Source organism: Parasteatoda tepidariorum, chromosome 2, assembly GCF_982258835.1.
Source record: "Parasteatoda tepidariorum strain Cologne lab strain chromosome 2, Ptep-v5.0, whole genome shotgun sequence".
NCBI lineage: Eukaryota > Metazoa > Arthropoda > Arachnida > Araneae > Theridiidae > Parasteatoda > Parasteatoda tepidariorum.
The window spans coordinates 40,452,987-40,479,032 of NC_141756.1; the positions used below are offsets into that span (position 1 = coordinate 40,452,987).

General features: G+C 30.6%; 1 protein-coding gene and 1 long non-coding RNA gene across 2 annotated transcripts in view; one reads left to right on the plus strand and one right to left on the minus strand.

Moving 5' to 3' along the window:
• LOC107437090 (dynein axonemal heavy chain 5) overlaps positions 1-11,997 on the minus strand; it is a 156,088-nt gene extending 144,091 nt beyond the window's left edge. Inside the window, exons 1-6 of the mRNA XM_043043611.3 lie at positions 11,782-11,997; positions 9,932-10,172; positions 6,842-7,041; positions 4,827-4,980; positions 2,580-2,743; positions 1,467-1,674 (exon numbers count right to left, since the gene is read on the minus strand). Coding sequence (XP_042899545.3) covers positions 1,467-1,674; positions 2,580-2,743; positions 4,827-4,980; positions 6,842-7,041; positions 9,932-10,172; positions 11,782-11,990 — 1,176 coding nt within the window. The 5' untranslated portion in view covers positions 11,991-11,997. The remainder of the gene's footprint in view (positions 1-1,466; positions 1,675-2,579; positions 2,744-4,826; positions 4,981-6,841; positions 7,042-9,931; positions 10,173-11,781) is intronic.
• Positions 1-26,046, plus strand: part of LOC139424979 (uncharacterized) — a 75,177-nt gene that overhangs the window by 3,784 nt on the left and 45,347 nt on the right. The gene's annotated exons all lie outside the window — the stretch shown is intronic.

Here is a 26,046-nt window from a genome sequence, read left to right on the forward strand (position 1 = left end):
CAAAAACAGAAGTTGTATAGATTAATTCAGCTCATATTACTAAAACGCAACAAGTCTTTATCTGAAAGTGAAATTGCATTTATTGAGCTTTTATAAAGTTAACTTTCGTTTAGCAATATCTGAAATTGGTACTAATAAAACACTAGTCCGACCAGTAGTCCTGTATAGCAGCGACTGATAAACATTGAGTAAGCATATCCGCAACAGACAGCTATTTTTTAAAAGAAAACTATAACGCAAAATTTTTGATGCTTTCCTGAAAAATAGTGTCAGGTTAATTTTTCACAATCATAAAATTTATAATTTATGTAAGCAAACAGACTTGGTAAAAAGCATAAAATTGAACTCAATAAAGCATCGCGAACTCTTCGTTAGGTTTGAAACAACAACCTCACTAAGCGGATAGCATTCATAACGAATCAGAGGGCATTAGAAGGTAGAGATCTCTCCTCAGTGGGCTTGATAATGTTGAAAAAGATTAAAAAGCATTAAAGGTGACCAACTGGAAACAACATGCATGTAGTAGACTTTGATAGAAAGAAACCTCATTGGGGGAGGGTCCTAGCCTGCTCTGAGTTGTTGTGCCAAAAAGAAAAAGAATTTAGTTCAAATAAGCCTACATCTACTGTAAGAGGTTCGTGGTGCCGATAAAATATTACCCACCAACAATAAAATTCAAGTTGTTCACACATATATTTCCAATTTTGATTTTCAAAAGCGAACCATTTGAATATAAGAGCTAAGTTCTATTATTAATAAAATGTCCATGGTTAGACAGCAAATGTTATTCTGACACAGCGTTCGTTATGTTATTCAGTGTATATAATATCGAAGCGATAGTACTGAAGAACACTTCAACATACCTTAGTTAAACTTGACCGAATGGTATCTCCTTCTCACCAAACGCTATGAAGCATAGAAGTACTGGGTTCAAATTCCATTTTTAACACCGAATGTATCCTTGTGCCTTTCCTGTCCTATTTGGGATAGATTTTCTTCTATTTAACAAAAATTTGTAAGTTTTTTTTTTTGTATTGAACCCACAAGCCTGCACTTGCATTTAATGAAATTAATTCAACATATTAGTTTGCAGCGGAAAATGTATTTTGTCTTAATCAAACTGCCAAAATCACGTAAGCTCGTTCTCCAAGCTTACAGCTAAATCACTGAGTTTACAAGTTAATAGTTTGCTTTTTCTTTGCTTTGCTTTTGCTTTTTTTTTTTTTAAGTTCCCTGTCCTTAAAATCATTTAATAAATATTACTTTGTCTGTTCGGGATGGACGTGTGAAAAAGGAATTTTTCACATATGATTTCCTTTACGAATTTGCACTGTTATATATTTTCGTGATTTTTCTCCGGTTGACTATTTTACTTCCTGGTGCGCTTATTGCATATATTTTAGAGTAAGCGATTCATGTTAACAACCTATCTTGATTTTTCTTAAAATATATAATATTATACTCACTGTTATTTTTTCCCCTTCCGAAGAAACAATTTCTAAAATTTTGTTATAGTCTAGGTCATCGAAAACTAAGGATTTTGTATTGTCAAATATGCTGAGAAGGTGACTCTGAATTGAATGTGAGTCGCTGGCTTGACCTAAAATCTCCAGAAGAGCTGGATCGGAGACAAAGAAAAATCGAGGAAACATCAATCGTTTCTTTTCCAAATACCTACATTAAAGAAAGTGTTGCTAATGAAATATATTAAAATTAAAACATTTAAAGATTAGAATTAAACATTACAAAAACATTAAGGTTAAAATTGAATATTGGGTCACTTCCCTGACTTGGAGTTGTTGGTGCTCGCTCTAAGTTGTTCTGACGATACTGTTCGAAAACTGAAGTAAAATATTAATTGGTTTTAATCTTAAGAGAAGAGTTTATTTATTCTATTCTTCTGTTTTCGTTATAAACAAATGATTTTGTGCATAATTAAAATGTTTTGAAAATAAACTTTTCATTTATATACAAATTATTTTCTGACGTTTCATCGACAATATTTTTTATAGTAACTTTTTCATGAAGATTAAAATTCTTATAAAATATACCTTTAGAAATTGAGAATTTGTTTGATGCACTTTAAGCAGAACAACGAAACCAAGTTCAATAATAATGTTCCTAAAGTTTGTAAAAAATCTGTAATTATATTTTATTATTTTCAAGATTTTAACTTTTTTAATGAAGTTTGTTTTTCTTATGTATTTTTTTAAATTATCGATAAAGGAATTATTATTAAATAAAGAATATTGACGTCAAGTGAAAACTATGAACATGATCACTCGAAAAATTGAGTGTTGAAAGATTGTTTACTTTTCAAAAGTTGGAAGATTGTTTACTTTTCAAAAGTTGAAAGAATTTGTACCAGTTCCAAAATTTCCGTGTCGTAACGTTGACTGTATGAACTGATCCAAATTACTTCAGTTAAAATGTGAAAAAAATTATTAAAATTGAAACAAAAGTTTTTTTTGTAATATTCATATTATGTAAGAGAAACACTTAACATAAATAAATTTATAAAACAGCTACTATAAAAAGTTGGTATACACCAAATAAAATTACTTTAAAACAAAACCTACCCTGCTAATGACTTTTGACAAATTTCAAGTTGTTCTTGCAAATAAGGCAGTAATTGCTTCAAAGTATCGTCCCCAACACAGCATTCAACAACATTGCTCTTTTCATGAGCACGGATCATAATCTTTCCCCAAGATTTGTCAATTGTGTTGAAACGCTTTGCCTCCTATAATGAAAATTTTAACAAAAAATAAAAAATATTCAAATAATTTTATTAAAAACTAATGTATTTCGTATAGCTTTAATTTTTAATGAATTAATGTACTTTTTACTCGTATCGTTTCCATGTGTAAAATGCATTAATAACAAACATTGCTTTAGACTATCGTGAAATTTTCGAATAAAATATAAAGCTCAAAATGAAAAGACTATATATACTTTGACTGTATGACCTAAATTATGACCGTAAATTCTTTCTCGTAAATTATATGGCAACTGTAAGTAAATTAATTTTATGCTCTTAAAAAATACCTTAATTTCGTCTTTTTTCACGTTGTCTGAGACTCGGGCGATTTGTTAGTCGACTCAAGGCAAATTGTGAAACGTGGCAAAGTAGCGTACAGTTGCCATTTATCGAGGATTGAGGGAAATTGCATATTATTTTCCTGTGGTTATTAAGGTAGAGGAAAAGCTAGATAGATGTTCTTTGGTGCCGGCTAAGATCAAACCCGGGATCTTTGTGCCCGAATCCTGATGTTGTAACCACTTCGGGAAAAAAATTCTCATCCCCGAACTAAGTAAGGAAGCTTTATATAATAACCTTATAAGTCAACGTTCAACTCTATGATTTTTTCTGAATTCGCTACAATAACGGACGTTGGGCTTTTCCTCAAAGAAGGGTGCTTACCGAATAAATTAACAGCTAACTATATGAATTCTATGGAAATTTATTAAAGTGTACCTTAGAGGGGGAATTTTCCTAAATGAATACTCTTAATAATCATTTTTAGAATCCTTCTCAAAAGTGAAACTAAAAGTCAGCTATAAAAATAAGTTGCGCACATTTTGGGTGGCAGATTAAAATTTAAACAGAAAAATAACAGAATCGTTTTTGAGATATAAGCAATTACAAGTAAGAAAATGAGGGTAGAGACATGAAAACATGTTTGATTGTTGAAGGAGATAGAAATAAGTTGAATGGAGATAGAAATAAGTTTTTACTATTATTTCTATTATAACGTTTTTTTTATTTGATGCACCCTACTAGCACACAAATTTTGAAAGCGTTTTTATTATTTCCTAGCTTTAAAATAAATTTATGATGCACAGTTTCTTGATTACATTTTTTTCAAAAATTTTAAATTTTAAGTTAAGGATGATCACCACGGAACAATTTGTATTTATCATGAAATATCATTCATAATAATTGAAAGTAAACTGTTGAAAAGAGAATTATCTCCTCTATCCACGTTATCATCGCAAGACTTGTTTTTGCAAAATGCAAAAAAGCAGTATTATAATTGCATTATGAAATTGTTGCACGAATGGAACTCTTATTAGAATTTTGCCGATAATAATTTTATTAATAATTACAAATGTCGTTAATAATTTGCTTCGCAAAATGAACTTAGTTCGATACCGTAATTATTAAAAATTAAGTTTAAATATAGAAGGTTTTAATATCAAATATGATCTCAGAAATTTATTTTGTTCAGCAGTAGTAATAAAACTAAACACTTAATAAATAGAAGTATGTTATGTAAAAAATAAGTAAATATTAAAAAAATAGTTTCTATAACAAGTTACCATTGGGTACTTGAAGAAGTGAAGTGATTATGCTTTAACATGTGATTTAAATCAGATTTAATTGAATACATGTAAGCGACGTCACAAGGTATGTGTCATACCTGATTGAGTTTGAATCGATGAATGACATGATTTACCTACAACGACGTCACTTGCAGGTACCCAATTGTTGTACTACTTCTGTATTGAAACTGACGTTATTATTTAGAGTGTTTTGTGTTTTCCGAGAAAAATTGGTGTATCATCATTTGTTTTTTGTAATGTTATCAAAACTCTCTATAAAAAGAATAATACTTTTTTTACCTTGCTGAATATAACAACTTAAAAAAAATTACGAAAATTGTGATCGTGGAAAGCATTTTTAAAAGCGCAAGGATTTATGTTTAGAAATTTTTTTTAATCACTCATTTATTCGCAGTTATTAAGTTACAATTATTGAAGTGTATATCGGTTAAAAACTAAAACTTTTGCAGTTATTGATTATACTAAAAACACTAAAATACCTTCGGTAATTGTTTGGCTATATCACCACCAACAAATACTGCTTCCAGGTACACCCACATATTTTGTGTGAAAAGCCATCTTTCCAAACATTCATTAGTATTTGAGAGATCTTGAACCCACTTTTGGATCTGAATTTTGAATGGTGCATTGTACCTTGAAGCATGAAAGTCAAAAGAAAATGAATTATAATTTTGAGATGCATTATAAATTCCTTTGCGATGCAAGCTAACTTATGAGTAATTCGTTTAAATAAGCAATACTTCAAATACAATAAATAATATATATTGTGTAATTTCTTGTAGTTATAAATAATTTCCATAGTGTATTTGAAATACGCCCAGTTTAAAAAAGCTCAAAAAAACTTCACATCAAAAGCATTGTTTCATATATTGTATATTAAGCATTTCTGGAAATCAATTTATGTCATTTTAATATCAGTTTATAAACCATATTAGGAGATGGGTATCAAAAGTGCTAGATTCAAAAAAAATATACAAAAAACATTTTGTTGTACCTAAAAATGCAACCCATACACTTTAAAAATTGTGGTGTAATACAAATCCAAATTTGTTGTTGAAAAATTTGATTACTTTATTTCAAATTAATGCCTAATGGAGCGTTTTTACACTTTAAAGGATGCAGTTAAATCTTAACACCTACTCATCTTAAACTTAACAAATTGACAAATTACTGGGCAATACTATCCCGTTCAACTATAGTAAGAGCCCCCTATTTCAAAACACGAAAACAAAAATACATTTACCATTTGATTTTTTAAAATTAAATTTAGCAAGTTTTAGTTATTTAAGAACACAATGAAAATCTTTCAAAGATATCATCCATAGTATTAATATATCAAGCTTTTTTTTTTCAAAAAACAAAATTAAAAATGATTAAAACTATCCCCTGCAATGCCATTCTTTACAGGGTAATTAGAGCATTAGAACTGTGAATCAATATTATTATAAACTCTGATTTAAATAAAAGAAATATTTAACGGAACTGACATTAATATTTTATAAGCCTCATTAAGAACTAAAATTGGCGTTTAGAAACGGCACCATTGTGTTTTCCTGTCCAGTTAAAGGATTGATTATAAAGGTGTTTTAAATAAATGTTTCGAGACAACGAAGTTGAAAGTATACATTAAAAGGAAAAGAAAAGAGCAGGAAAAATATCTCCTCCCAAAAAAGAATTTAAAAAAAATTTTCCTGCTAAAAAATAAACGAAGTGAATAATCCACACTGAGAAAAAAATATGGGCAAAACAACCAGAATATGGTAAAATTTAATGTGCTTCTGGTTCTATGATAAAAAACAAAAACGTCGGCAATTTTTACTGATGAGCTTTGGTACTGATTTTGGTGAAATTAACAATCAAATAAGGTAATAAAATATGCATATATATATATGATAAATATATGATATATATTTGCACATATGTGTGTATATATGCATAATATGTGATGAAATTTGATAAATGTGGTAAAATTTGGAAACTTAACCACGATGCCTTAAAGTGGGACATAAATTTATTCGGTTTATTCGATAATATTCGGTTCGATTCCATTTATTCGGTTAAACTTACTTTTCAGTTTCGTATTTTTCACTGCATGCGTGATAATTAGAACTACAATTTTGGAAACTGAAATTTCCGGTAAACCGTTACTATATGAATGGAAAATTATCAAATGATTGGTTTAATTACTGTATATTATGGTTTTATTAACCAGAATTTTAGTTTTTTTTCTTTTCAGAAATGTTATTAGCATGCAGTACGGCAATTTACCAGAATTTTTTTGTCCGTGCAGTTTTTGTGTAATTAAACAACTGGTTAAAAATGTGCTTTTTCCATTTACTATTCAATCCTTGGGAAGATAAGAGAAAAGATAAGATATCTTAGACTAAAAAGATATCTTTAACGAAAAAATATTTTAAAAATTTATCACCCTTCCCAATTATTAAAAATTATCCTCTACAAATAAAAATTTAAAATATTCCTTCAATTTACTTACCGATTACTTTGTAAAGACCCAAGAATCATGAGACTGTCTTCCAATAAAGAAATAATTTCGGCTGTGGTGTCTCCTCTCAGCAATAACTCTCCCCTGTTCTTAAAAGTTGCAAAAGTTAAATTTTGATTGCTCCATTCAGAAGTCACTTGGCGCAGCTTTCCTTCAATATCTCGCTCTTTTAATGCTGATATACAAATATCCTGAAGTATAAAATGCAAATTACTATCTATAAAGAATTTCAAGCTGAAAAAAATATAGCGCTCATTTCATTAAATATTTTGAAATACATTATAATGAAAGATAGGTTGAAGAAAAATAAAATTGTTATAAAAACAGATATTTTTAAAAATTTCCTACATTGTTACTGCAAAAAAAGTTTAAAAAATTTATTTTTTCTGGTTGTAATCTATATATATATTTCCCTCATGTTGCATCATGAACTCGAGTATTTCTCTGTCTATTGGCAACTGTATAGTTATTTTTCATTTTGTTAGATTGTCTAAAGTAATAACTTAAGTAGTGTTAAAAAAATTAGTTATACATTAAGTATTTATTCAGATTCATTTTATTAGATGGTCGTAGGTAATAATTTAAATATTGTTCAATACGTTAAGTGTTTATTTAGATAAATTTTGTATTTTTATAATATAATAGAAATTTAGATCTAATAATAAAAATTTATAAAGAATAGATCGAAATAATAAAAATTTAGTTAAGAATTAATTATTTAGATCTATTTTTGATACCTTCTAAAATGGCTGTCGTAATTTTAAACATAAATTATTAATGTCGTAATTTTAATGTCGTGATTTTACTGTCGTAATTTTATTGCAGCATACTGTCATATCAATTATTAGGGACGGAACTTGCCCTTTTCGAGCAATAGCTTGTATATTTTATATGATACTCAAGTTATGGATCGATTGGTGCGTGAGTAAATAGTAGAACACGTAATGGAATACTGGAATGAGTTTTCTATCTTGTCTCGCTTGAGTTTTCTATCTTTCTTCTGCCTGTTGTGCTGAAATGTCCTGAGCTCATATTTACGGTGGTTTTTGCAATTTAATGACTGCCTGACTGATTATTAACTGAACCAATTAGTAGTGAAATTCAACACTAAAAGAACTTTGACAATATTGAGAGCCTATCTTGAAAATAGGTAAAATTTAAATCAAAGTGCTTTCGCGAGGACAAAGTCGTGGGCAACAGCTAGAAAGTGAAAATTCGGTTAATATATTATTTAAAATTAATTGAAGTGTTAGAATTGGTAAAGGGATTGAAGAATTAAAATGTTCAAATACAGTTGTGTTGTGCATTCTTCTTAGTTACCATAAAAATTTATAAGTTGTACATGATTATTTTTAAAGGTGACCAAGCTGGTCATCAAAGTCGGCTAGTTATATAAAATATTCCATACTTCGCTTTATTTTGAATTTCTAATGAAATCCATGTCCTGTATCTGTTGGAGAAAGGAAAATAAAATCTAGGCTTGGAGTGCTAATGGAATTAATTAATGGAGTTCAGTTACATTTTCATTGCTTTCGTTTTTAGTATAACTTCAAGAACTAGGTTGTAAAAATATTTAGATAACAGAAACTTTTCCTATATGTTACAGAGACAATTTTTAAAAGAAAAGTGCGTTTAAAGTCGTTCCTGAACAATGGTATTTCTTTGGAGGCATGTGCCAAATTAAACTAGAGATCAGTTAAAAGTATTTACTATTATTTTAATTAAATCAATCAATCAATCTTGTGTCAATTTATAAGTTAAACTGATTACTCGCTAAATTGTTAGATTCTGGTTAATTTTGGTAAATGATTACTTGTCAGAAATATGAGAGAAATGATAATAAAAGTATAAGTTTGTGATATGACTAAAACTGTTTGAAAAAAATTGAGAAATCTTCTCCAAAAAACTATTTACCACTTAATTTATCTGAAGATGGTGTTTTGAAAGCAACATACTGGATTCATTTAGTTTTCAACAAAAGTTAACGACTTCCTTTTATCTAAAATTCTCTCGCAAGAAAATTCCAAGTCAGATACACTGTTAGAATTTTCATTCTAAAGTTATGATTAAATAACTGGCAGCAGTCTGCCAATCCAATTAATCGTAAAGTTTACTGCTAGGAATATTTTTACGGTTTTGAAAGCGTTTACAACTAGTATGGTTATAAGACCATGAACGCGAAACTGTATGTTTTTTTTAACCATTTACAATTAGCATGGTTTCAAAATCCTGAGAAAAAGAAATTTAATTGGACATAGGAACTAGGCTTTTTGTTAGGTAATGGGCGTTGGAGAATGCAGGACACCACCTGAGGAGTACAGGGCACTGGAAACACTTCCCGTGTTGAAGGGAATAGAAGAAATATTGTGGTGTCGAAGCTGGGACTCGACCCCCTTCCCTATTCGGTCAGTTATGAGACTTACAGGTTAACCCTCTTGGCTATTATATGTACTCAGATGCAAGGAACTAAGTGGCTTTTTTAGGTGGGATTAGTTGGAACAATAAAATTCTGGTTGTTTAACCATATTATTGGAAGCAGTTAATAAACGGCTTGAAATCCCATTTAACAGTATGATTACCATCGCATTTATGATTATTCGAGTGTTTTGTTTGAATTTGAGAAGTAACAATTAAATAAATTGTGATTTAAGTATTTTTTTCTGAGAAATTTCTAACTGCGTATGCTTAAAATTTCGCCCAGAAAATTCATCAAAGCACTTTTTTCCCGAAAGAAAAAATTTTGAGAAATTCACAGCCTCAAACTCTCTTGTTTGTGAGTTCAGGGTTCTTAAATCATTTTGACTGTTTTTCTTTCCTCATTAGAATCATAAAATATCTTCATTAAAACCATTTTCTCCATATAATTCTCATTCTTTTTTCATTAGAACTGATATCTCATACTAATCATTGTAACCTTTAAAAAATGGGCACAATAAACTTAGTAGACCAAGTAATTCCGGTTGACGACATTTCTTTTCTGGAAATTAAACTTAACATCTAAAATCTATCTCTGAGTTAAGTTATTTTTAACAACTTTTTCTAGTACGTTTTAAGATTATATTTGACTCAATAAACACTCACCTCAATATCTTCTTTATGACTTAACAAAGGTGCCTTCAAGATGTCCTTCAAGCAAAAATGGGGACACCCTATATCAAATTCCTGGCCTGTTAGTTCCATAAGTCTCTTCCAATGTCTGTTTTTCATGGCTTTGTTGGTCATGAGATCCAGCAATGGACACAATTCGTTAAAATCGTCGATCGTTTTCTTTAAGGTAGTAAAAGCTGGCCATTCTTTTAGGCCTTTCGGCAATTTTCGGCATCTAGAAAGTAAAATACGCTTTGCAAACAAAAATTTGTCTAAAAATTTCAGTTTGAAGTGTGAGATTTACGATATTACCCTTATCAAGCCAATGCACTTAATTTTGCAGAATATATTGCAATAATTTTGCCATTACTGTAAATTTTTTCATTTATTTCTTTAATTTTTATTCTTCTGTTTTTACGTCTTCTAGACAATTTTGCACTGAAACAGACTCAAACCTTTTTTAGCACCTGTTTTTGATGCTGTAGGAAAAACTTACTTAGTCTGTGAAAAATTTGAAAAAATATTCCAGCGCATAAGAGTATAAAGATCATCCACGTGCATTAATAAACTTAAGTCACATTTAAATATAAAAATCATATCAGTGTTTAAATACGCTATCTTAAGCCCCATAAAATTATAAAAACAATCTCAAACTTAAATGTATTAATTTAAGAGTCCTCTAACATCACCATCTTGAATTCTAAGTTAAATTTTTAATTGTATTTTATTGATATTTTTTTGCACTTAACAAACTTTTAATAATGAAGTGTTATTAGTCAACAAAATACTTTTAAAAAAAGGTAGAAAATAAAGGGGTTATTATCTTAAAAGAAACAACATTTAGTAATTTTTAGAAATTCTAAAAATATTTCTTCAAAATCGGAAAGCGGTAAACTGAGGCATTTTGTGGTTATTGTAATAATTAAAAACTTCACGCTCCTCAGTTTTTCGAGTTTTTTAAATCTCATTTTTTTAACAGTTTAAGCTAATGAAAACTGATTTGGATGGCACTAAAAGATTCTTTTAATTTTAATTGCATAAAAACAAAGATACTTAATAAAAATCTAATTACAGGGAACTGTATACTATTCAACTACTTATCAAAAACTGATGATTGCGGAATTGTATTGACATAATTTTGTCAGGGAAAATTAAAAGTGAGTCTAACCGTAGGCTTTAGATCTCAAATTGTAAATGAGTGGCGACCTTGTATTTTATCTGTGTATAAAGATACCGCCAAATAGATGAAATACCCATCATCAGTAAAAATTAAATAAAAAGATTAAAAGAATATTTAAAATTTCCCCTTCACCTCTTCAACAGTTAAGTTTCGCCGGGAGAGAAAGAGCCTCTCAAGTCCTATAAAAATTATAAAAGACTTTTCGATGCATAATTACACTAATTTAAGACCTCATAAGAGTGTAAAAGTCATCCTAATGCGTAACTAGATTAAATCCCATTAAAGTATAAAAAGCATCTCAGAATATAATCTGACTTACGTCCACAAAAATATAAAAAGACATTCCGATGCATAAAAACACTAACTAAAATAAACTAAAAGAGTATAAAAGCCATTAGTATCCCAACTATTTTTTCAAGTAAACAACAAAATAAGTTCGATAAATGTTGGTTATTTTTAACATTTTCTTACCGCTGCACAAGAAAAAATATATATATTGATGCATTATCCAAAAAGATAAACCAAGGTTTCGATGAAACAAAATATAACATTTCTGTTTCGATTATGTATTTTTGTTCATAAGTATATACTTTTCTGTTAATATCGACATAGACGAATAATCATAGTTGATAAAAAAGTAGAAGGTGCAATGCGTTTTTCTTACCTATTTTGAAATTCTATCAGTTCATTCGTGATTTTATCAATGTCTACATTATTCCACAAAATATCTTGATATCCGTTAACTCTGTCCAGAACATCATTGTACAACTTGTACAGCTTCTGCATCATTCCCAGCTCCTTCTTAATGTAATGCAAGCGAGGAAATTCTTTACATTTATAACCAAATAGTATAGCTCCATCTGTGTACGTCATATATTTTTGCCAAAGTGCCTCAAAGCGATTCTGAAAGAAATAATAAACAGAATACAGTATTTCCAGAAAATAAACGATGAATCGAAGAAGGAGATAGTAATAGATGGCTTAAGGATATAGTAATGCATGGTGTGTTCAATGCATCTTAGAAAACGGGATAATTTATTCCAACGATTTTTGAGAATCGATTGCACAGTTTGTGAACTCATGGTGCTACTAACTACAAAAAACTATTAGCGATGTTCAAAATAACAACCATTTACAGCAGCAACGTGACTCAAGGACAAGTTTAACAATTATTCGCAAATATATTAATTGCTTCCTAAGAAATACTCTGAATACCGTTATTTTCCGCAAATTTAATTCTTCAATTTTAAATTTCTGTCTCTGTCAATTTTTCTTTAAATAACTTTTTTAATCATTGTTGATTTCTAGAATATTTGTTAATAATCCTTTAAAAATTATCAATCATGAACAAAAATATTAAGTTCTGACAGTAGAATAAGTGCTTATATTAAAAAAAAATCTTCCTTTAATAATGTAAACCGCATTATTTATGTATAGAATATGAAGCAGTATGAAATTGCCCCTTATTTTTAAATACGTCTAATGTCTTAGTTTGTATATAAATTAAAAAATTTTAGTGAGTATGGATACTAACTCTTTTATTCTGAATCAAACTTTTGTTTATCATTTAAATAAGCACGAAAAGCATTCAGCTTGTATTCAGTTCCTTAACAATGAACAAAAAGGAAAATTTTGAAAAGGAACATGGAATCAAAGTAATCGCTAAAAAAATTTTACAACAATCATTTCAAAATTATTTTTCTTCCAATGCCCGACACAAGTCATTCAGTTATCAGTAGAGCAGATTTGTTGGCCACTCTTTCAGGGGAAAACCATATTAGGTAGGCCGACGTTGCTCCCACAGTAAGGACAGATAATACAGAGAACGAAAGAACATCCATGCCTTGCCCGGTATTTGAACCCAGGACCTATCTGATGCTAGGTCACCTCCCTGACTACTACCCGGTCGGCTCATTTCAAAATTATTAATTTTTAACAAAAAACAATAAGTTTTGATACTAGGGTAAGTGTTAATATTAAAATCATATACTATCAATCTAAACAACATTATTGTTTATGTACAAAATGTGAAGCAGTGTGAAACTTCCCTTTATTTTAAATACGTAAAACTATTGTATACGTAAAAATATTGTATAGACTTTGTCTACGAATATAAAATTTTCTGTGAATATGTACAGTAATTTTTTTATTCTTAATAAATTTTTTGCTTGTCGTTTGACATACAAAATAAATATGAAACACATTTATCTTGTATTCAGTTGTATTTTGTAAGCAAATTAGCATGAAACACATTCATCTTGCTTTCAGTTATTTACTAATAAACAATGAGTAAGTTTAGTGAAGAAACGTGAAAATCAATGTAATTGCTGAAAAAATATGTTATAGATGAACTTACATAATTAGTAGCAGGATTTTAAAGGGAAAAAAAAGCTGAATGTAAAAAATATTACCTGGTACTCAGCCAATCTATTGGATGCTTCCATTGCTGATAAACCAACAACCAGTGGTCCTTTCTGAAATAAAACCATAAAATAGCAGCTTTATTATGTAATTTTAATAGCAGATTACGATTGTAAAACATAGTAATTTCTAATGTTTTACTTATACATTTTACATGTTTGTTATTTATAATTTTAGTGCTTAATTGTAAAAGTATTAAAATTTTTTGAGACTATAGACTAGGAAATTAGAGACTATAAAACATTATTATTATAAAAAGCATATATTATTTTGTCCTAAATCTGACAATCATTTGCGAACTAAAGCTCTCAGAAAACAGAAGAAGAAAAATGAAATTGTTTAAACAAATGGGAACATTATGTCTGGCGAGTTCTCAAATAAATTGAAGTTATATTTAGTTATACTGATATGCGTAGAAAGTCTATTTCGCAGCACTTTATCCAATAGATTGAATTTATTCGATATAGACTTGAATTTCTCTAGAGCCGAAGTCAGCTATATTGTGCCAAACCTAAATATTTTACATTTTTTAAATCGATTCCATCAGATGGCGTTAAAAATAGAAAAGATTCAGAACAGAAGATTTCAAGTGACATTTTAGTAATTAAAGGATCATCAATTTAAAAAAAAAACTAGAACGAGAAGCAAGAGGCCGAGATAGCCTGGTTGGTTGGGCACTGGTCCCGTGTCCAAGAGTACGTGGGTTCGATCCCAGCTGGCCGAAGACTCCCCGTGTAGTAAATGGTGACTGATGCACGTTATATCTGTCGAGTAACAAAGTCCTCCATGTTTCCATAACAAATCAATACCTCTGGGGTAATGATCCAGGAGTTCCCTTGTCTTCTGGATTAGTTCACAATTACAAGGCTACAGAGTTGAACATTAGTAGTCGTAAACCCAAAATTGGGTCTGCTGTTCAACGACGGATATAATAAAAAAACAAGAAGCAAGGAGCCGTGGTGGCTCAGGGGATAGAGCATTCGCTTTCCAATAAGTTGAACTGGATTCGAATCCCAGCGATAACTGGTGGATACGAATTCCGCCCCCGGCTCACACCGACCACAATGCTGACATAAAATATCCTCAGTAGTACACGAATCATGGGTTAGAGTCTCTTTGCCGTCTGTATAACCGTGGGAGGATTTCGAGTTTTTCTCTCCAGGTAACGTTAATGTGGGTTACTTCCATCAAAAACTAAGACGAATTTCTCCCAATACTTGATCCTGAAGTACGAAACACATTTCCTTCTTAAATTCACCAATTTTATTAAAAAGCATAAAAAATTAGGTTCTACGAATAAAACTAATTATAGCATGATTTTAAACCCAAAGTTTTGTCTTTTCCTAGAATTTCGCTTAATACCTTTTTCTGCTAGGTTCTGCAATAAGGATTTTGAAGTCTTACTCAAAAATGAACAAACAAAAGAAAAAAAGTGTAGCAAAATAATCAAGTTCAAAGTGCAACCCGAAAAAAACTAAGACAGATTAATAAGAGATCGCTGTACCAGTGTTTACGTCCACTTTGAGAAAAATTCGTTTATGGATAAGCCATAATTTGCTTCAAGCTTAACAGGATGTTAAATTAAGTCATGTATTAGTTTAAACCAAAGTTTAACCCATGTTTAACCCTAGTATCCTATAATCAAGGTATACTATGGTTCAGCTTCAGTATACAATATGGTATAACTTAACAATAAGTTGTGGTTGCATCGAATTTGAAAGATATTATTATTCAATACACCTTCTTATTACATAAATAAAGCAAATTTTACTTGATGAGACAATTGTAAGTCTTTAGAAAAAAAATGCGTAAAAAAGATAAAAACGGAATTTTTTCTTACCTCCTGATAATCGAGCTGAAATTTTTCAAATTCTGCAGTAAATGTTGAAATGCTGTTGTTGAGCTGTGTTTGAAACTGAGTTTTCATATCCAGAAGAGAATTCTGCGTATCTATAGACAGCTTTTGAGTCTTCTCCCAGGTATAACGGAGAGCTTCGACTGAGTCCAGATCTTCCTTGTTTGGAACCAATTTGTAAGACGAAAGTGTCACATAACATTCCTAGAAAAAACAGATCAGTCAATGATATGCATACTCTGTAAAAAATGTTTTGCACAAGAACATTTTAGAGATTACTTAGAAGGAGTCTCGTGTAAAAGTACAGGAGAATTTAAAGCAATAAGTTTCTGTAAAATATTTACACTCTTGGTAGATAAACGGAAATAAAGTAAATAAAACTCTGTAAATTACTATCAGACTCTTAACGGATGTCTAAAAAATGACGGATGTTTTTTGAAAATCAGTAAAAAAGGAATAGAAAGAGATAAAAACGTATGTTTGCTACATTATGATAAGGAAACTAGCGATTTTCCTCCCTCCAATTTGCACATTTAGTTAAACTTTCCGCCAATAGGTGGAGCAGCACTATAGAAATAATTGATTTTGGAAACTGTGCCGTCTATAAACAGCCATGTTTCAAACGAAGGTTTTCTCCAAAACGAAGAATATCCTCTGTTCGAGGCGTAGGATCTCAGAGGATAGAGCTCTCGCCTCCAAATGAAGTAAACTGGGTCGGAACCCCAGCTTTGGTTGGTCAATATGAATTGCCCAACAGCCTCGCACCAACCCCAATGCTGACAAAAAATAACTTTAATGGCAGACGGATCATAAATTAGACTCTCCTTGCCATCAGGCTAACCGTGGGAGATTTACGTAGTTTTGCTCTCCATGTAATGCAAATGCGGGTCCTCCACGAAGGCAAGTTTTTCCCAGTACTTGATCCATGAGTTCCCTTATCTTCTGGATTGGGTTCAATGTTACAAGGCTACGAAACTAAAAATTGGTAGTCGAAAACTCAAAATTGGGTCAGCTGTTCAACAATGATCATGAAAAATAAACTGAAAAATATTCGCTGTTCTTTACATGTGAATCTCATCAAAATCTTCATAAGTACTCACTAACAGATTGCATGGCAGCATGTCGACTGGGGATGTTAAGGATTCAATGTATCTACAGCTCTCGCATACCTGTAACGCCACCTATTGACGTGAAGTTTGCTAAATGTGCTACTTGGGGGGATGAAATCCCTAATTTCCTGATCAGCAAACTATCCTTTTTAATCACCTTCTTTTTTAAATTTATTTTTAAAATTCATCAGTTATTTTTAGGACATGCTGAAGTCATTACTTTATCAAGTGCCGTGGACTTCACATTACATGGGAATCTCTACCATTAAGATAGGATCAGAGTTAAAGGAAAATCGATCAGATTCCTAGCTTTAAGCACAGAGAATCAAACCCTGGCCGTATGTCTAGTAAAACAAAATTCTACCCACAGCACCGAATGGGTGAAAGATTTTCAATCAAATGAATAACAATCCCTTAAAATATTGAAAGTACCTTTAGTCAAGTGAGCAGGAAAAAACCTGAATTTTCGGTAACCTTGTTAAAGAGAAACTCGGTTTTATGCGTTTGAACAATGACTTCTATAATTAACAAGGATTGTAGTTTTTTTTCTCAGTAATTTTACTGAATTTTTTACAGTGTACTTAACATAGGAAGAGCCTTATTAACTTTTGAACTTTTAGATTAAAAAATTATATCAAGACCCACTAACAAGTGACTGATGAAAGTAATCATATTATGATACCTTTGACAGTTGGATCACCATTTGTTATTGCTTGAGAATTCCTAAGTTTTGACAAATCAGTACCGTGGAAAATCAGTTCTCAAGAGTTTATTACACAATGATGATGTAGCTGGCTGTGAAAAAACAGCCCACACCACTCACCTCAAATAATTTTTTTTCCTGATCGAAATGAATGGGAAAGAGCAAAATAACCTGTTTTTAACTTTGAAAAACACCCTTGGTATTTGCGAACATCTAATACACTTTAATAAACACACTAAATGTTGTGGTAGCAGTTGTTGCTTTATTTCATTTTGCAATTCAAAATGCACACAATGAACCTCATTAGCTTTTGAACTTTTAACTTAAAAAATTATATCAAGAACAACTTACAATTGACTGATGAAAGCAATCATATTAAGATACCTTTGACAATTGGATCACCATTTGTTATAGTTTATTGGATCACCTGATTAGTTATTATTATATTGATAGTTATATTGGATCACCTGATATGTATCTTTTCTGGTATTTAGCTTGTCATTTCACAATTACTTACAAAAAATTGGTAATAATAATTATCATAATATTAATAATAATATTTAATTAATTACTTTAAAACAAGTCACTCGAAACTTAAATTATCTTTGATACGACTTTGTAGCTCGCAATGAACGCATAAACCACTCGCGCTAACGACATTACTTTCCGATTTCGCAAACAATAACATTTTATAACATATCAATGGTTCCTTACTTCAATGGGCATGATTTCATAATCTATATCTACTTCTTTTTCTCTGACTTCTTCCAAAACTGACATCAATTGTTTTATTTCCTCTGTAGTAGAAAATGGCTGATTCAGTCTTTGCATGAATCCTTTTACCACCTGACTGCAACTTTGCATTTTAGATTTGTATTTGTTACGACAAGATGTTCCATACGCTTCACACCAATTCCAAGCTTCTGAACTCAGAACTTTCTTCATAGGTACTGGAGACACGAAAAAAAAAAATCTTAAATTAGAATTTAAAATCTTTTTCACGAGTTTTAAACAGAAAATTTCTGATGATACTTATAAGGAAATAATCATGTCTGTCACTCCTCAAAGTTCAATAATCACCGTCTTTATTAATATATATTTTTTTTTAAATTTGCATAAAATTAATATTTAAGTCACAAATTTATAGTCAAGGGAAGGAAAAATCGTTATCTAAACTTAGTGAATCGTCAACAAGAAAAGCGAGATTAAAAACAATTTGACTGTCAGAAGATATTGAGAGATTAAAAGCGATCATTAGAAAAATATTCAGTTATTAAATTATATTTAATGACTGAATTATAAAAGTTATTAAATTATATTTATTATTATATTTAAACTAGATATGTTTTCAATTCCACCTTGATCAATGGAGCATTAGTCTGGCTTTTGATTAGATTTTTTTAATTTACATAAATATTAATTTGCTACATCTAATACTTATGCTTTTTTTAAATTCATTTTTGCCGAATTTAGGTGTATATATTAATGTAAGTACTTACTGAACATCCTATATGACGGTATGACTTAATTGTAAAAATACTTACCATCAATTCATTTAAAGTTTTGCCAATTTCTTTTCGAAATATGTGAAAACTAATTTTTTGGCTAGTGAATACCATTAAAATGTTTCAAATTTTTTGTCAATTTTAATTTATTATTCAAATACTATAGAAAACTTATTTCAGAACATAGCGTAATAAATTTGACTGTAGTTTACCACAAAATGAGCCTGATTTCAGTATAACATTATTAATGATTTGTTTTCATTGTAATTTCTGCTTGTTAAAATATATTTTTCCTGAATTTCCTCAGTTTTCCTCAAACAGAGAAAAAAATATATAGTTTTTCTGCCTCATATGAAAAATAATTTATATGCTAAGACCGTTTAGTAATAGTTGGACCATCTTCGGTTGACAAAATCAAACTATAGATATAAGTTAGCTTTTTATACATTTATTTTGTTTATACAATAATTATAAGCAGTATTTTCCCACGAGGTAGATTAAAATAGAATAATGTATGATGTTCAATTTCATTTTCAGTTCCTTTTTTTAAATATATTATAACATAGTTTTTATAATGCAAAAAAAATGTTTCCTCCAATTATTTCAACAAGTTTACAATTGAAATGATATGCATTATAATTCAGATATTCAAACAAGCAATAATGCAGGAAAAAATAATAAAAAGCAATAAAATAAAAGATATTTGTGTTGGCAAGAGAGCACTTCTTCAGGGGACACACTGCCTACCAACACACAGGATATGAAATATTTACCCTGACCTGCCCCAATTTAGGGCATGCGGGTAAATGTTTATTAAAATCAAGAAAAACAGAAAAGTACATAAAATACAAAAAGTACATAAAACACACAGGATATAATAATTCTTAATAAGTTACATTATCAAGGAGAAATCGAATAAAAAATTTAATTTTTTAGGTTTAAAACTTGTTTTTGCTAACAGTAAATGTGACAAAAGAGAAAATTCAAAGATACAAAATTACTAGATTAGGAAGAAAAAAAAGAAAGAAACATTTTACCCAAAGATAGTCTGATGCAACCAATAGTGGTTTCATTGATTTCATCTTCAATATCAGTCTTGACACTCAAGTAATATTTTATTTTGTTTTCAAAATCTATTAATTCTTTCTCTATAAATGTGAAATTTTCTATTTCAACCTTCCTTTCTTCCATCCACAAGTGTTCATACTTCGAGAAACTATCCAAATAATTATCCAACTCCTACAATTTAAACTTGTTAATAAATTGCACAAATTTTCAAATTTTATATTAAAAGATCAAAAAAATATTTATTAATAATAAACATTCGACTAAAACATTATAAATCACACTCTAATTCAACTAAATCATTATACATTATGCTCTAATGATGAAGAGGGGAAAAGAACACTACTGTGATATCTTCAAAAAGACAGTAGCGAAAGCAGCACCATTCAGAGTGAAAATTTTTTTTTTGACAGAGTGCCCTACTAATTGCGTAAAAATGATTAATCAGTTCTTATGAGAGCATTTCAAGTGAATGTAAAGTAATACTGAGGTTCGATGCGATCGGAACAGAACAATGCGCATTAGTACAATCTTTAGTGACGGAATGTGATTGTACTGTTTCTTTACTCAGATAGAGTAATGCACAAATTTCATAAATCGTTATTATTATTATTATTATTATTATTACTATTATTATTACCTTGCATTAATTCATGATCAGAAGCAAAAGTTTCATTGAAGATCATAGCGTTTGTTATCACTAGTCATGGCAAATCTGATATTAATGTTATGAAATTTTTACGCTATTTATTCACATTCATATGTTCTAGAGGTAGATTTTGGTATCAACAATCTCCAGTTTGATAGTAAAAATTTACCAAACTTTCACCGTCTAGCTCTAAAAACTATACTGCTGTGCACTGTTTCGGATGCGAAATTTTTTTATACGACTGTAAATTTACTTTAAATACTGATACGACGCTTAACTGATATATACCGGTTAATCATACATATGCAAACTGCGATGCATTTTTCCTATCTTCCTTAAATAGCCTAAATGGTGGCAATATCTTATGTATCCACTTTTTATCTGAGCATCCCTTATACTTTTACTATAATTTTAGATAAAGAGTTTTAAACTTAAGTTTTAAATTGACTCACCAGTTTTGTATTCTTTAAGCAAGTTTGGATGGATCCGAAGAGTTGCAACACTTCTTTATCTTCTGATACTTGTCGATATAAAGTTAGAGAAAGTGCAGAAATTTCGGATTTGCTGAAGGATTTATTTAAGTTAGTATTTTTCTCTTCCTTCTTTTTGGGTTCCTGAAATTTAATGCTCATAACAATAAATGAAATACATTACGAAATTCCTGCAAGATTTGAATTTTATGCTATAAAGTTTTGGTAAAAAATACATGAGTAACAGCTGATAATTTAAGTTTTAAAAAAAACTTTTCCTTGGTAAGCACTTTTTTAAGCATTTTTATGTCATTGTTTTTGGCCATATAGTTTTGTGTAAAGTTTTTTTTCTCTTTTTATATTCTCTCTTCCTGCTCTTACTCTTGCAATTAAGATTGAAAATTTACCCAGTTTTATTACCTTTCTAAAGTTATTTACAGAGAGTTTCGCTTCTCACAAAATTGAAATAAGACGCCGACAAATTCAAATAAGAAATCACAAAATTTAAATAAAAAATTGACCAATCGCAATAATTTTTTTTTTTTTTTTTTTTTTAAATTTCCAATGAGCTGCACAATCGGTCTTGCCGATGAGCAGACCTAGAGCGTTCTCTCCAGAGGTGGTATCCACTCTTTCAGGACCAACACAATGGGTGAAATACCGTTGGTCATGTTAATTTGGACGTCTAGTTTCTGCCACACTAGATGGCAGCACCGAGACTCTATTTGGATGCTAAAGTGCACTAGGAATTTAATTTTGCGCAATTAAACTAAAGTTCTGGAATTTTTTTTTCCCTAAGCTCTACCCTAAATGAATCACTATAGTTCAAATAATTTGAAAAATATTTTTTTTCAAACTAATAAGAAGTAGATTGCATGAAATGGTTAATTTCTTTTACCTTAAAAACCCATTGATTAATATGTTTTGATGCAGATATAATGTCCATAGCAGCTTTGTTGATTGCTTCTTGAACATCTTCTACCGATGGTATGAGAACCAGTGAGTTTTCTTTCAAATGAATTTCACTTTTAAACCAGGGTTTTCTTGACAAAATTTCTTCTGGGCTCATTTTTTCTAAAAAAAGAAAAAATATGATTTAGGAGCCAGTTTGTTCACCAGTTCTTCAGAAATCTATACATAATATAATTCTATTTACTACATAAAATACCTATTAAAAGTGACCAGACACAAAGACAACATTAAAACCATTGACTAAAAATAAAATTTCTTCCATTTTAAAACATAATTAAGTCTTGAAAACCATAATTATTTAAATAGGCTTTCGTATTATACACCATTTTAATTTTATTATTTATTTTTAAGTTGATGTTTGTAAATTTTATTTTGCTTATATCAGGGCTGTCCAACTGCAATGAGCCCACGAGCCAGAATTCCGGTCACTAATCACCTGGTGGGCCGCAGTTTGAAAAAGTTGATCAATAACCTCTAACCTCTTATACAATAACAATTAATAGTTGAATTATAAATTATAAAATAATGGAGCAAAAGAATTATAAAACAATTTGCTTACATTTTAATGCGAAAACTGAGGCCGATCAGCCTTCTTTACAAGGGCAGGAATATCAACATCGATGTTTGTCGTTGCCAGCCGAAGAGAGTCTAACAATGAACTGTCGGAAAGAGAGCTCCTGTGACGATTCTTGATAAACTTCATCGCCGAAAAAGCACTTTCGTATAAATATGTGCTCCCAAACATGGAAGTTATTTTCAGTCCTAAGTCACTCAGATTTGGAAACCGTTCAGTTGGAAGCAACTTGAAGAAATGGGGCCCCCTTTCGGTTCTTGTTTGAAAGAACGGGTCAGCTTGAAGATCACAGAGCTCTAATTGTAGGTTGGCCGGTTGTTCTTCAATGCCTGCTGTGACTGGATTATTAAACAGAGCCACGTCGTTTTTGATGCTCTCAAAATCAGAAAATCTCGTGTTGAATTCATCAATAATTGTTTGCAACTCAGGGCAATATTCAGAAAAATCCAGCACTTCCTCACACTCGGATGCCAAACGACTGCAGCTGGCGAAGTGAGATAAGTTATTTTTTCCCAAAGTTGCATGGAAAATTTTCAGCTTGCTTCTAAACCCATTAATGTGTGCCATTAGATCAGACACCAGTTGGCCTCTTCCTTGCAGTTTTAAGTTCACATCGTTGAGGTGGCCAGTAATATCAGTTAGAAATGCCAGGTGACGTGAAAAATCCATGCTCAAAAGTTCTTGTTCAAGGTTTTCTGATGGAAAAAACTGGTGAAGGAAAAGAGGGATTTCTTTTCTCAACTCGAAAAATCTCTTGAGGCAGTTTCCGGCACTAAGCCACCTAACTTGATTGTACATAAGCAGGTCTCAGTATTCTGCTTCAATTTCTTCCAAAAAGTTACGAAACTGCCAATGCATAAGAGCCCTGTTGCCACCTCTGATCATGTTGATGACTTTCACAACTTTTTTGAGGGTTTCAGTTTGCTTCACCGATTTCCCACATAAAGCATGCTGATGAATGATGCAATGAAGTGCAGAGCATTTCATTCCATTTTCTCTCAAACATCCAATCAATCCTATCTTTGGTCCTACCATTGCCTTTGCACCGTCTGTAGCTAGGACGGAACACTTTTCAAAACCTCCGACACTGTTGACCGCTTTCATCACTGCTTCAAATATGTCCCTACCCTTTGTTGTGGAGTGAAGAGAACACATGGTAAGGAGCTCCTATTTGATCTCAAAGTCTTCTTTAGCACTGCGAATGAAAATCAAGAGTTGACTAACGTCCGACAGGTCTGTACTCTCGTCGATACACAAGGAGAAATAGCAGCATTTTTCAATCTCATAGGACAATTTTTTTTGTATTTGGTCACCCATTTCGGCAACTCTTCGTTGGACTGTCTGATGAGAAGCTGGAACTGAATCAAAATGCTTAGCCATTTTGCTATCACCAAATAATTTTGCCATTTCTACAGCACACTTTTTAACAACGACGCCATCAGTGTAAGGTTTTTTCGCTTTAGCAAGCTCAAGTGAAATTGCATACGAAGCATGCAAAGCATTGTACTGTTCAGATTTTACTTGAGTAAACATCCCAGTGTCTGTTTTTGCAGTTTTGATTTCAGTTCTGAAACTATCAGAGATCTTGCTTCTCCTTGATATTTACTGTGGCTCCCTTCGTGAAGACTCGCGTAATGTCTTTTGACATTATATTCTTTACACACAGCCACAACTTGCATACAAATCAAGCACTGGAGTTTGTCCTTTCTATTCGTGATGAAATACTGGGTTTCCCAGCGGTCCTGGAACACTCGATTCTCACTCTCTATCTTCCGTTTCTTACTCATCGTTGGAAGATAAAATATTTACAATCAGCAATAAAATTAGTTTTCACACGTTCCCAAAAAAATATAGCTACGGTACAAGAGAGGTTTACTTCATATCCAAAATCTGCAAGCTTATCTGAGAACCTAACATTCGTCGCATCCAGTCAGATCAAGATCATCAATTGAAAGGAGCGGAAAGTTGACGAACGCGCTCTCAATTTCTTTTTCGAAATCAACAAACGCAGCAGCGTCAGTGAGGGGGGTCTTTATTTTTCAGGTTTTGCTTATCTGAAATGTTCCTCTCTTCCCTCCCTGTCTGCCTCCCTGTCTCCAACGCGATCTCGTTGGAGACAGGGAGACCGCGTTGGTTCTTATTTCGCTTTCTTTCACTCGTATCGCTTAATTGTTCTTTTGTTTTGTTTTCTATTAGTTATTAACTGTTAATAAATTGTTTTTACGATGTTAATCTGAAATTTCTTGTTTTTTACTAGTTATTTATTGTTAGCTCGTTTTTAGTTACTAATTAATTTTTTTTTGCATTAATTGTTAATTTTTTGTTGTTTGATTTAGTTAGATTAGATTAGATTAGATTTTTTTCTTCTTTTTTTGTTGCTAATTACTAAAGCATGGTTTTTTGTTAGTTTGTATTATTTTGTTACTTATTAATCGATAGCTTTTTTTCTTTTGTAAGTTATTAATCTTTAGCTTGCTCAAATATATTTCAGCAAGCAAATATATTTCAGAAAAAAATTACTTTTATAGTAAAAAAAAAAACTTTTCTGAAAAAAAAATTTGAATTTTTTATTTATAAAAAAAAAGAACAGTAAATATTAAAAAACATAGGTAATATATTTTTCATTTTCAATGATTTCCTGCTTATGTTGACTTTTTTTCCCTCACAAAACACCGAAGTGGGATAAATTAATACACATTAATCTACAAAAAAAAGTTGCATATAAATATATAAAACAAAGCATTTACATCATCTTTGCATTTTTTTTTACTTAAAATCTTAATTAAGCTTAAAATCTTAAGCAAAGAAAAAATTTTTTTTTGTTGTTTAAAATTAGTTTCGTTTAGTTAAAAAATCATAAGAACACAAAAAAAGAACAGTAAATATTATAAATCATAAGTATAATCTTTTTAATGATCAATGACCTCTGCTTGACCAAGAATGGTAGTCTCGGATGCTTCTTGATACCATAAAATTTCGAAAAAAGAAATATGTTGAATAAGAAGTTGGCGGGCCGCACAATATGTGTTGGCGGGCCGCAAGTGGCCCGCAGGCCGCCAGTTGAACAGCCCTGGCCTATATCTTTTAAACTTTAAACCAATTTTAATAGACTGTTTATATATTAATTATTCAATAGGTTACACGAAGAACAAAAACCCTGACTACTCTTACCGTTATATGAAGTACCATATAACAATATTTCTAGAGAGTTGCAAATGGATGCAATTACACTTTCCAATAGTTTTTTGCTACATTGCTGTTGAAGCCCAACTGACACATCCGCAATTTGCTTTCTCTGTTGTTTAGCTATTAAAAAAAATAAAAAGTAATGTTAGTTTTCCTATCGCGGTTATCACTTATAAAAAGATACATTTTTTTAAAATTCGAACAAATTAATAAAACTTATCTAATCTAAATATGAAAGGTTTAATGTAAAAAATAAGATTAAAAATTTTATACAATGCAATGCAACATATTTATCTTTTTTTAATTGTATTTGTTGCATTCATACAATAGATTAGAGCTTAATTACAGACAATGTTTCATAATTTTGCTTATAATGATTAATTATTCACTAGAACGAATATCTTCCTGACGTTAGAATAT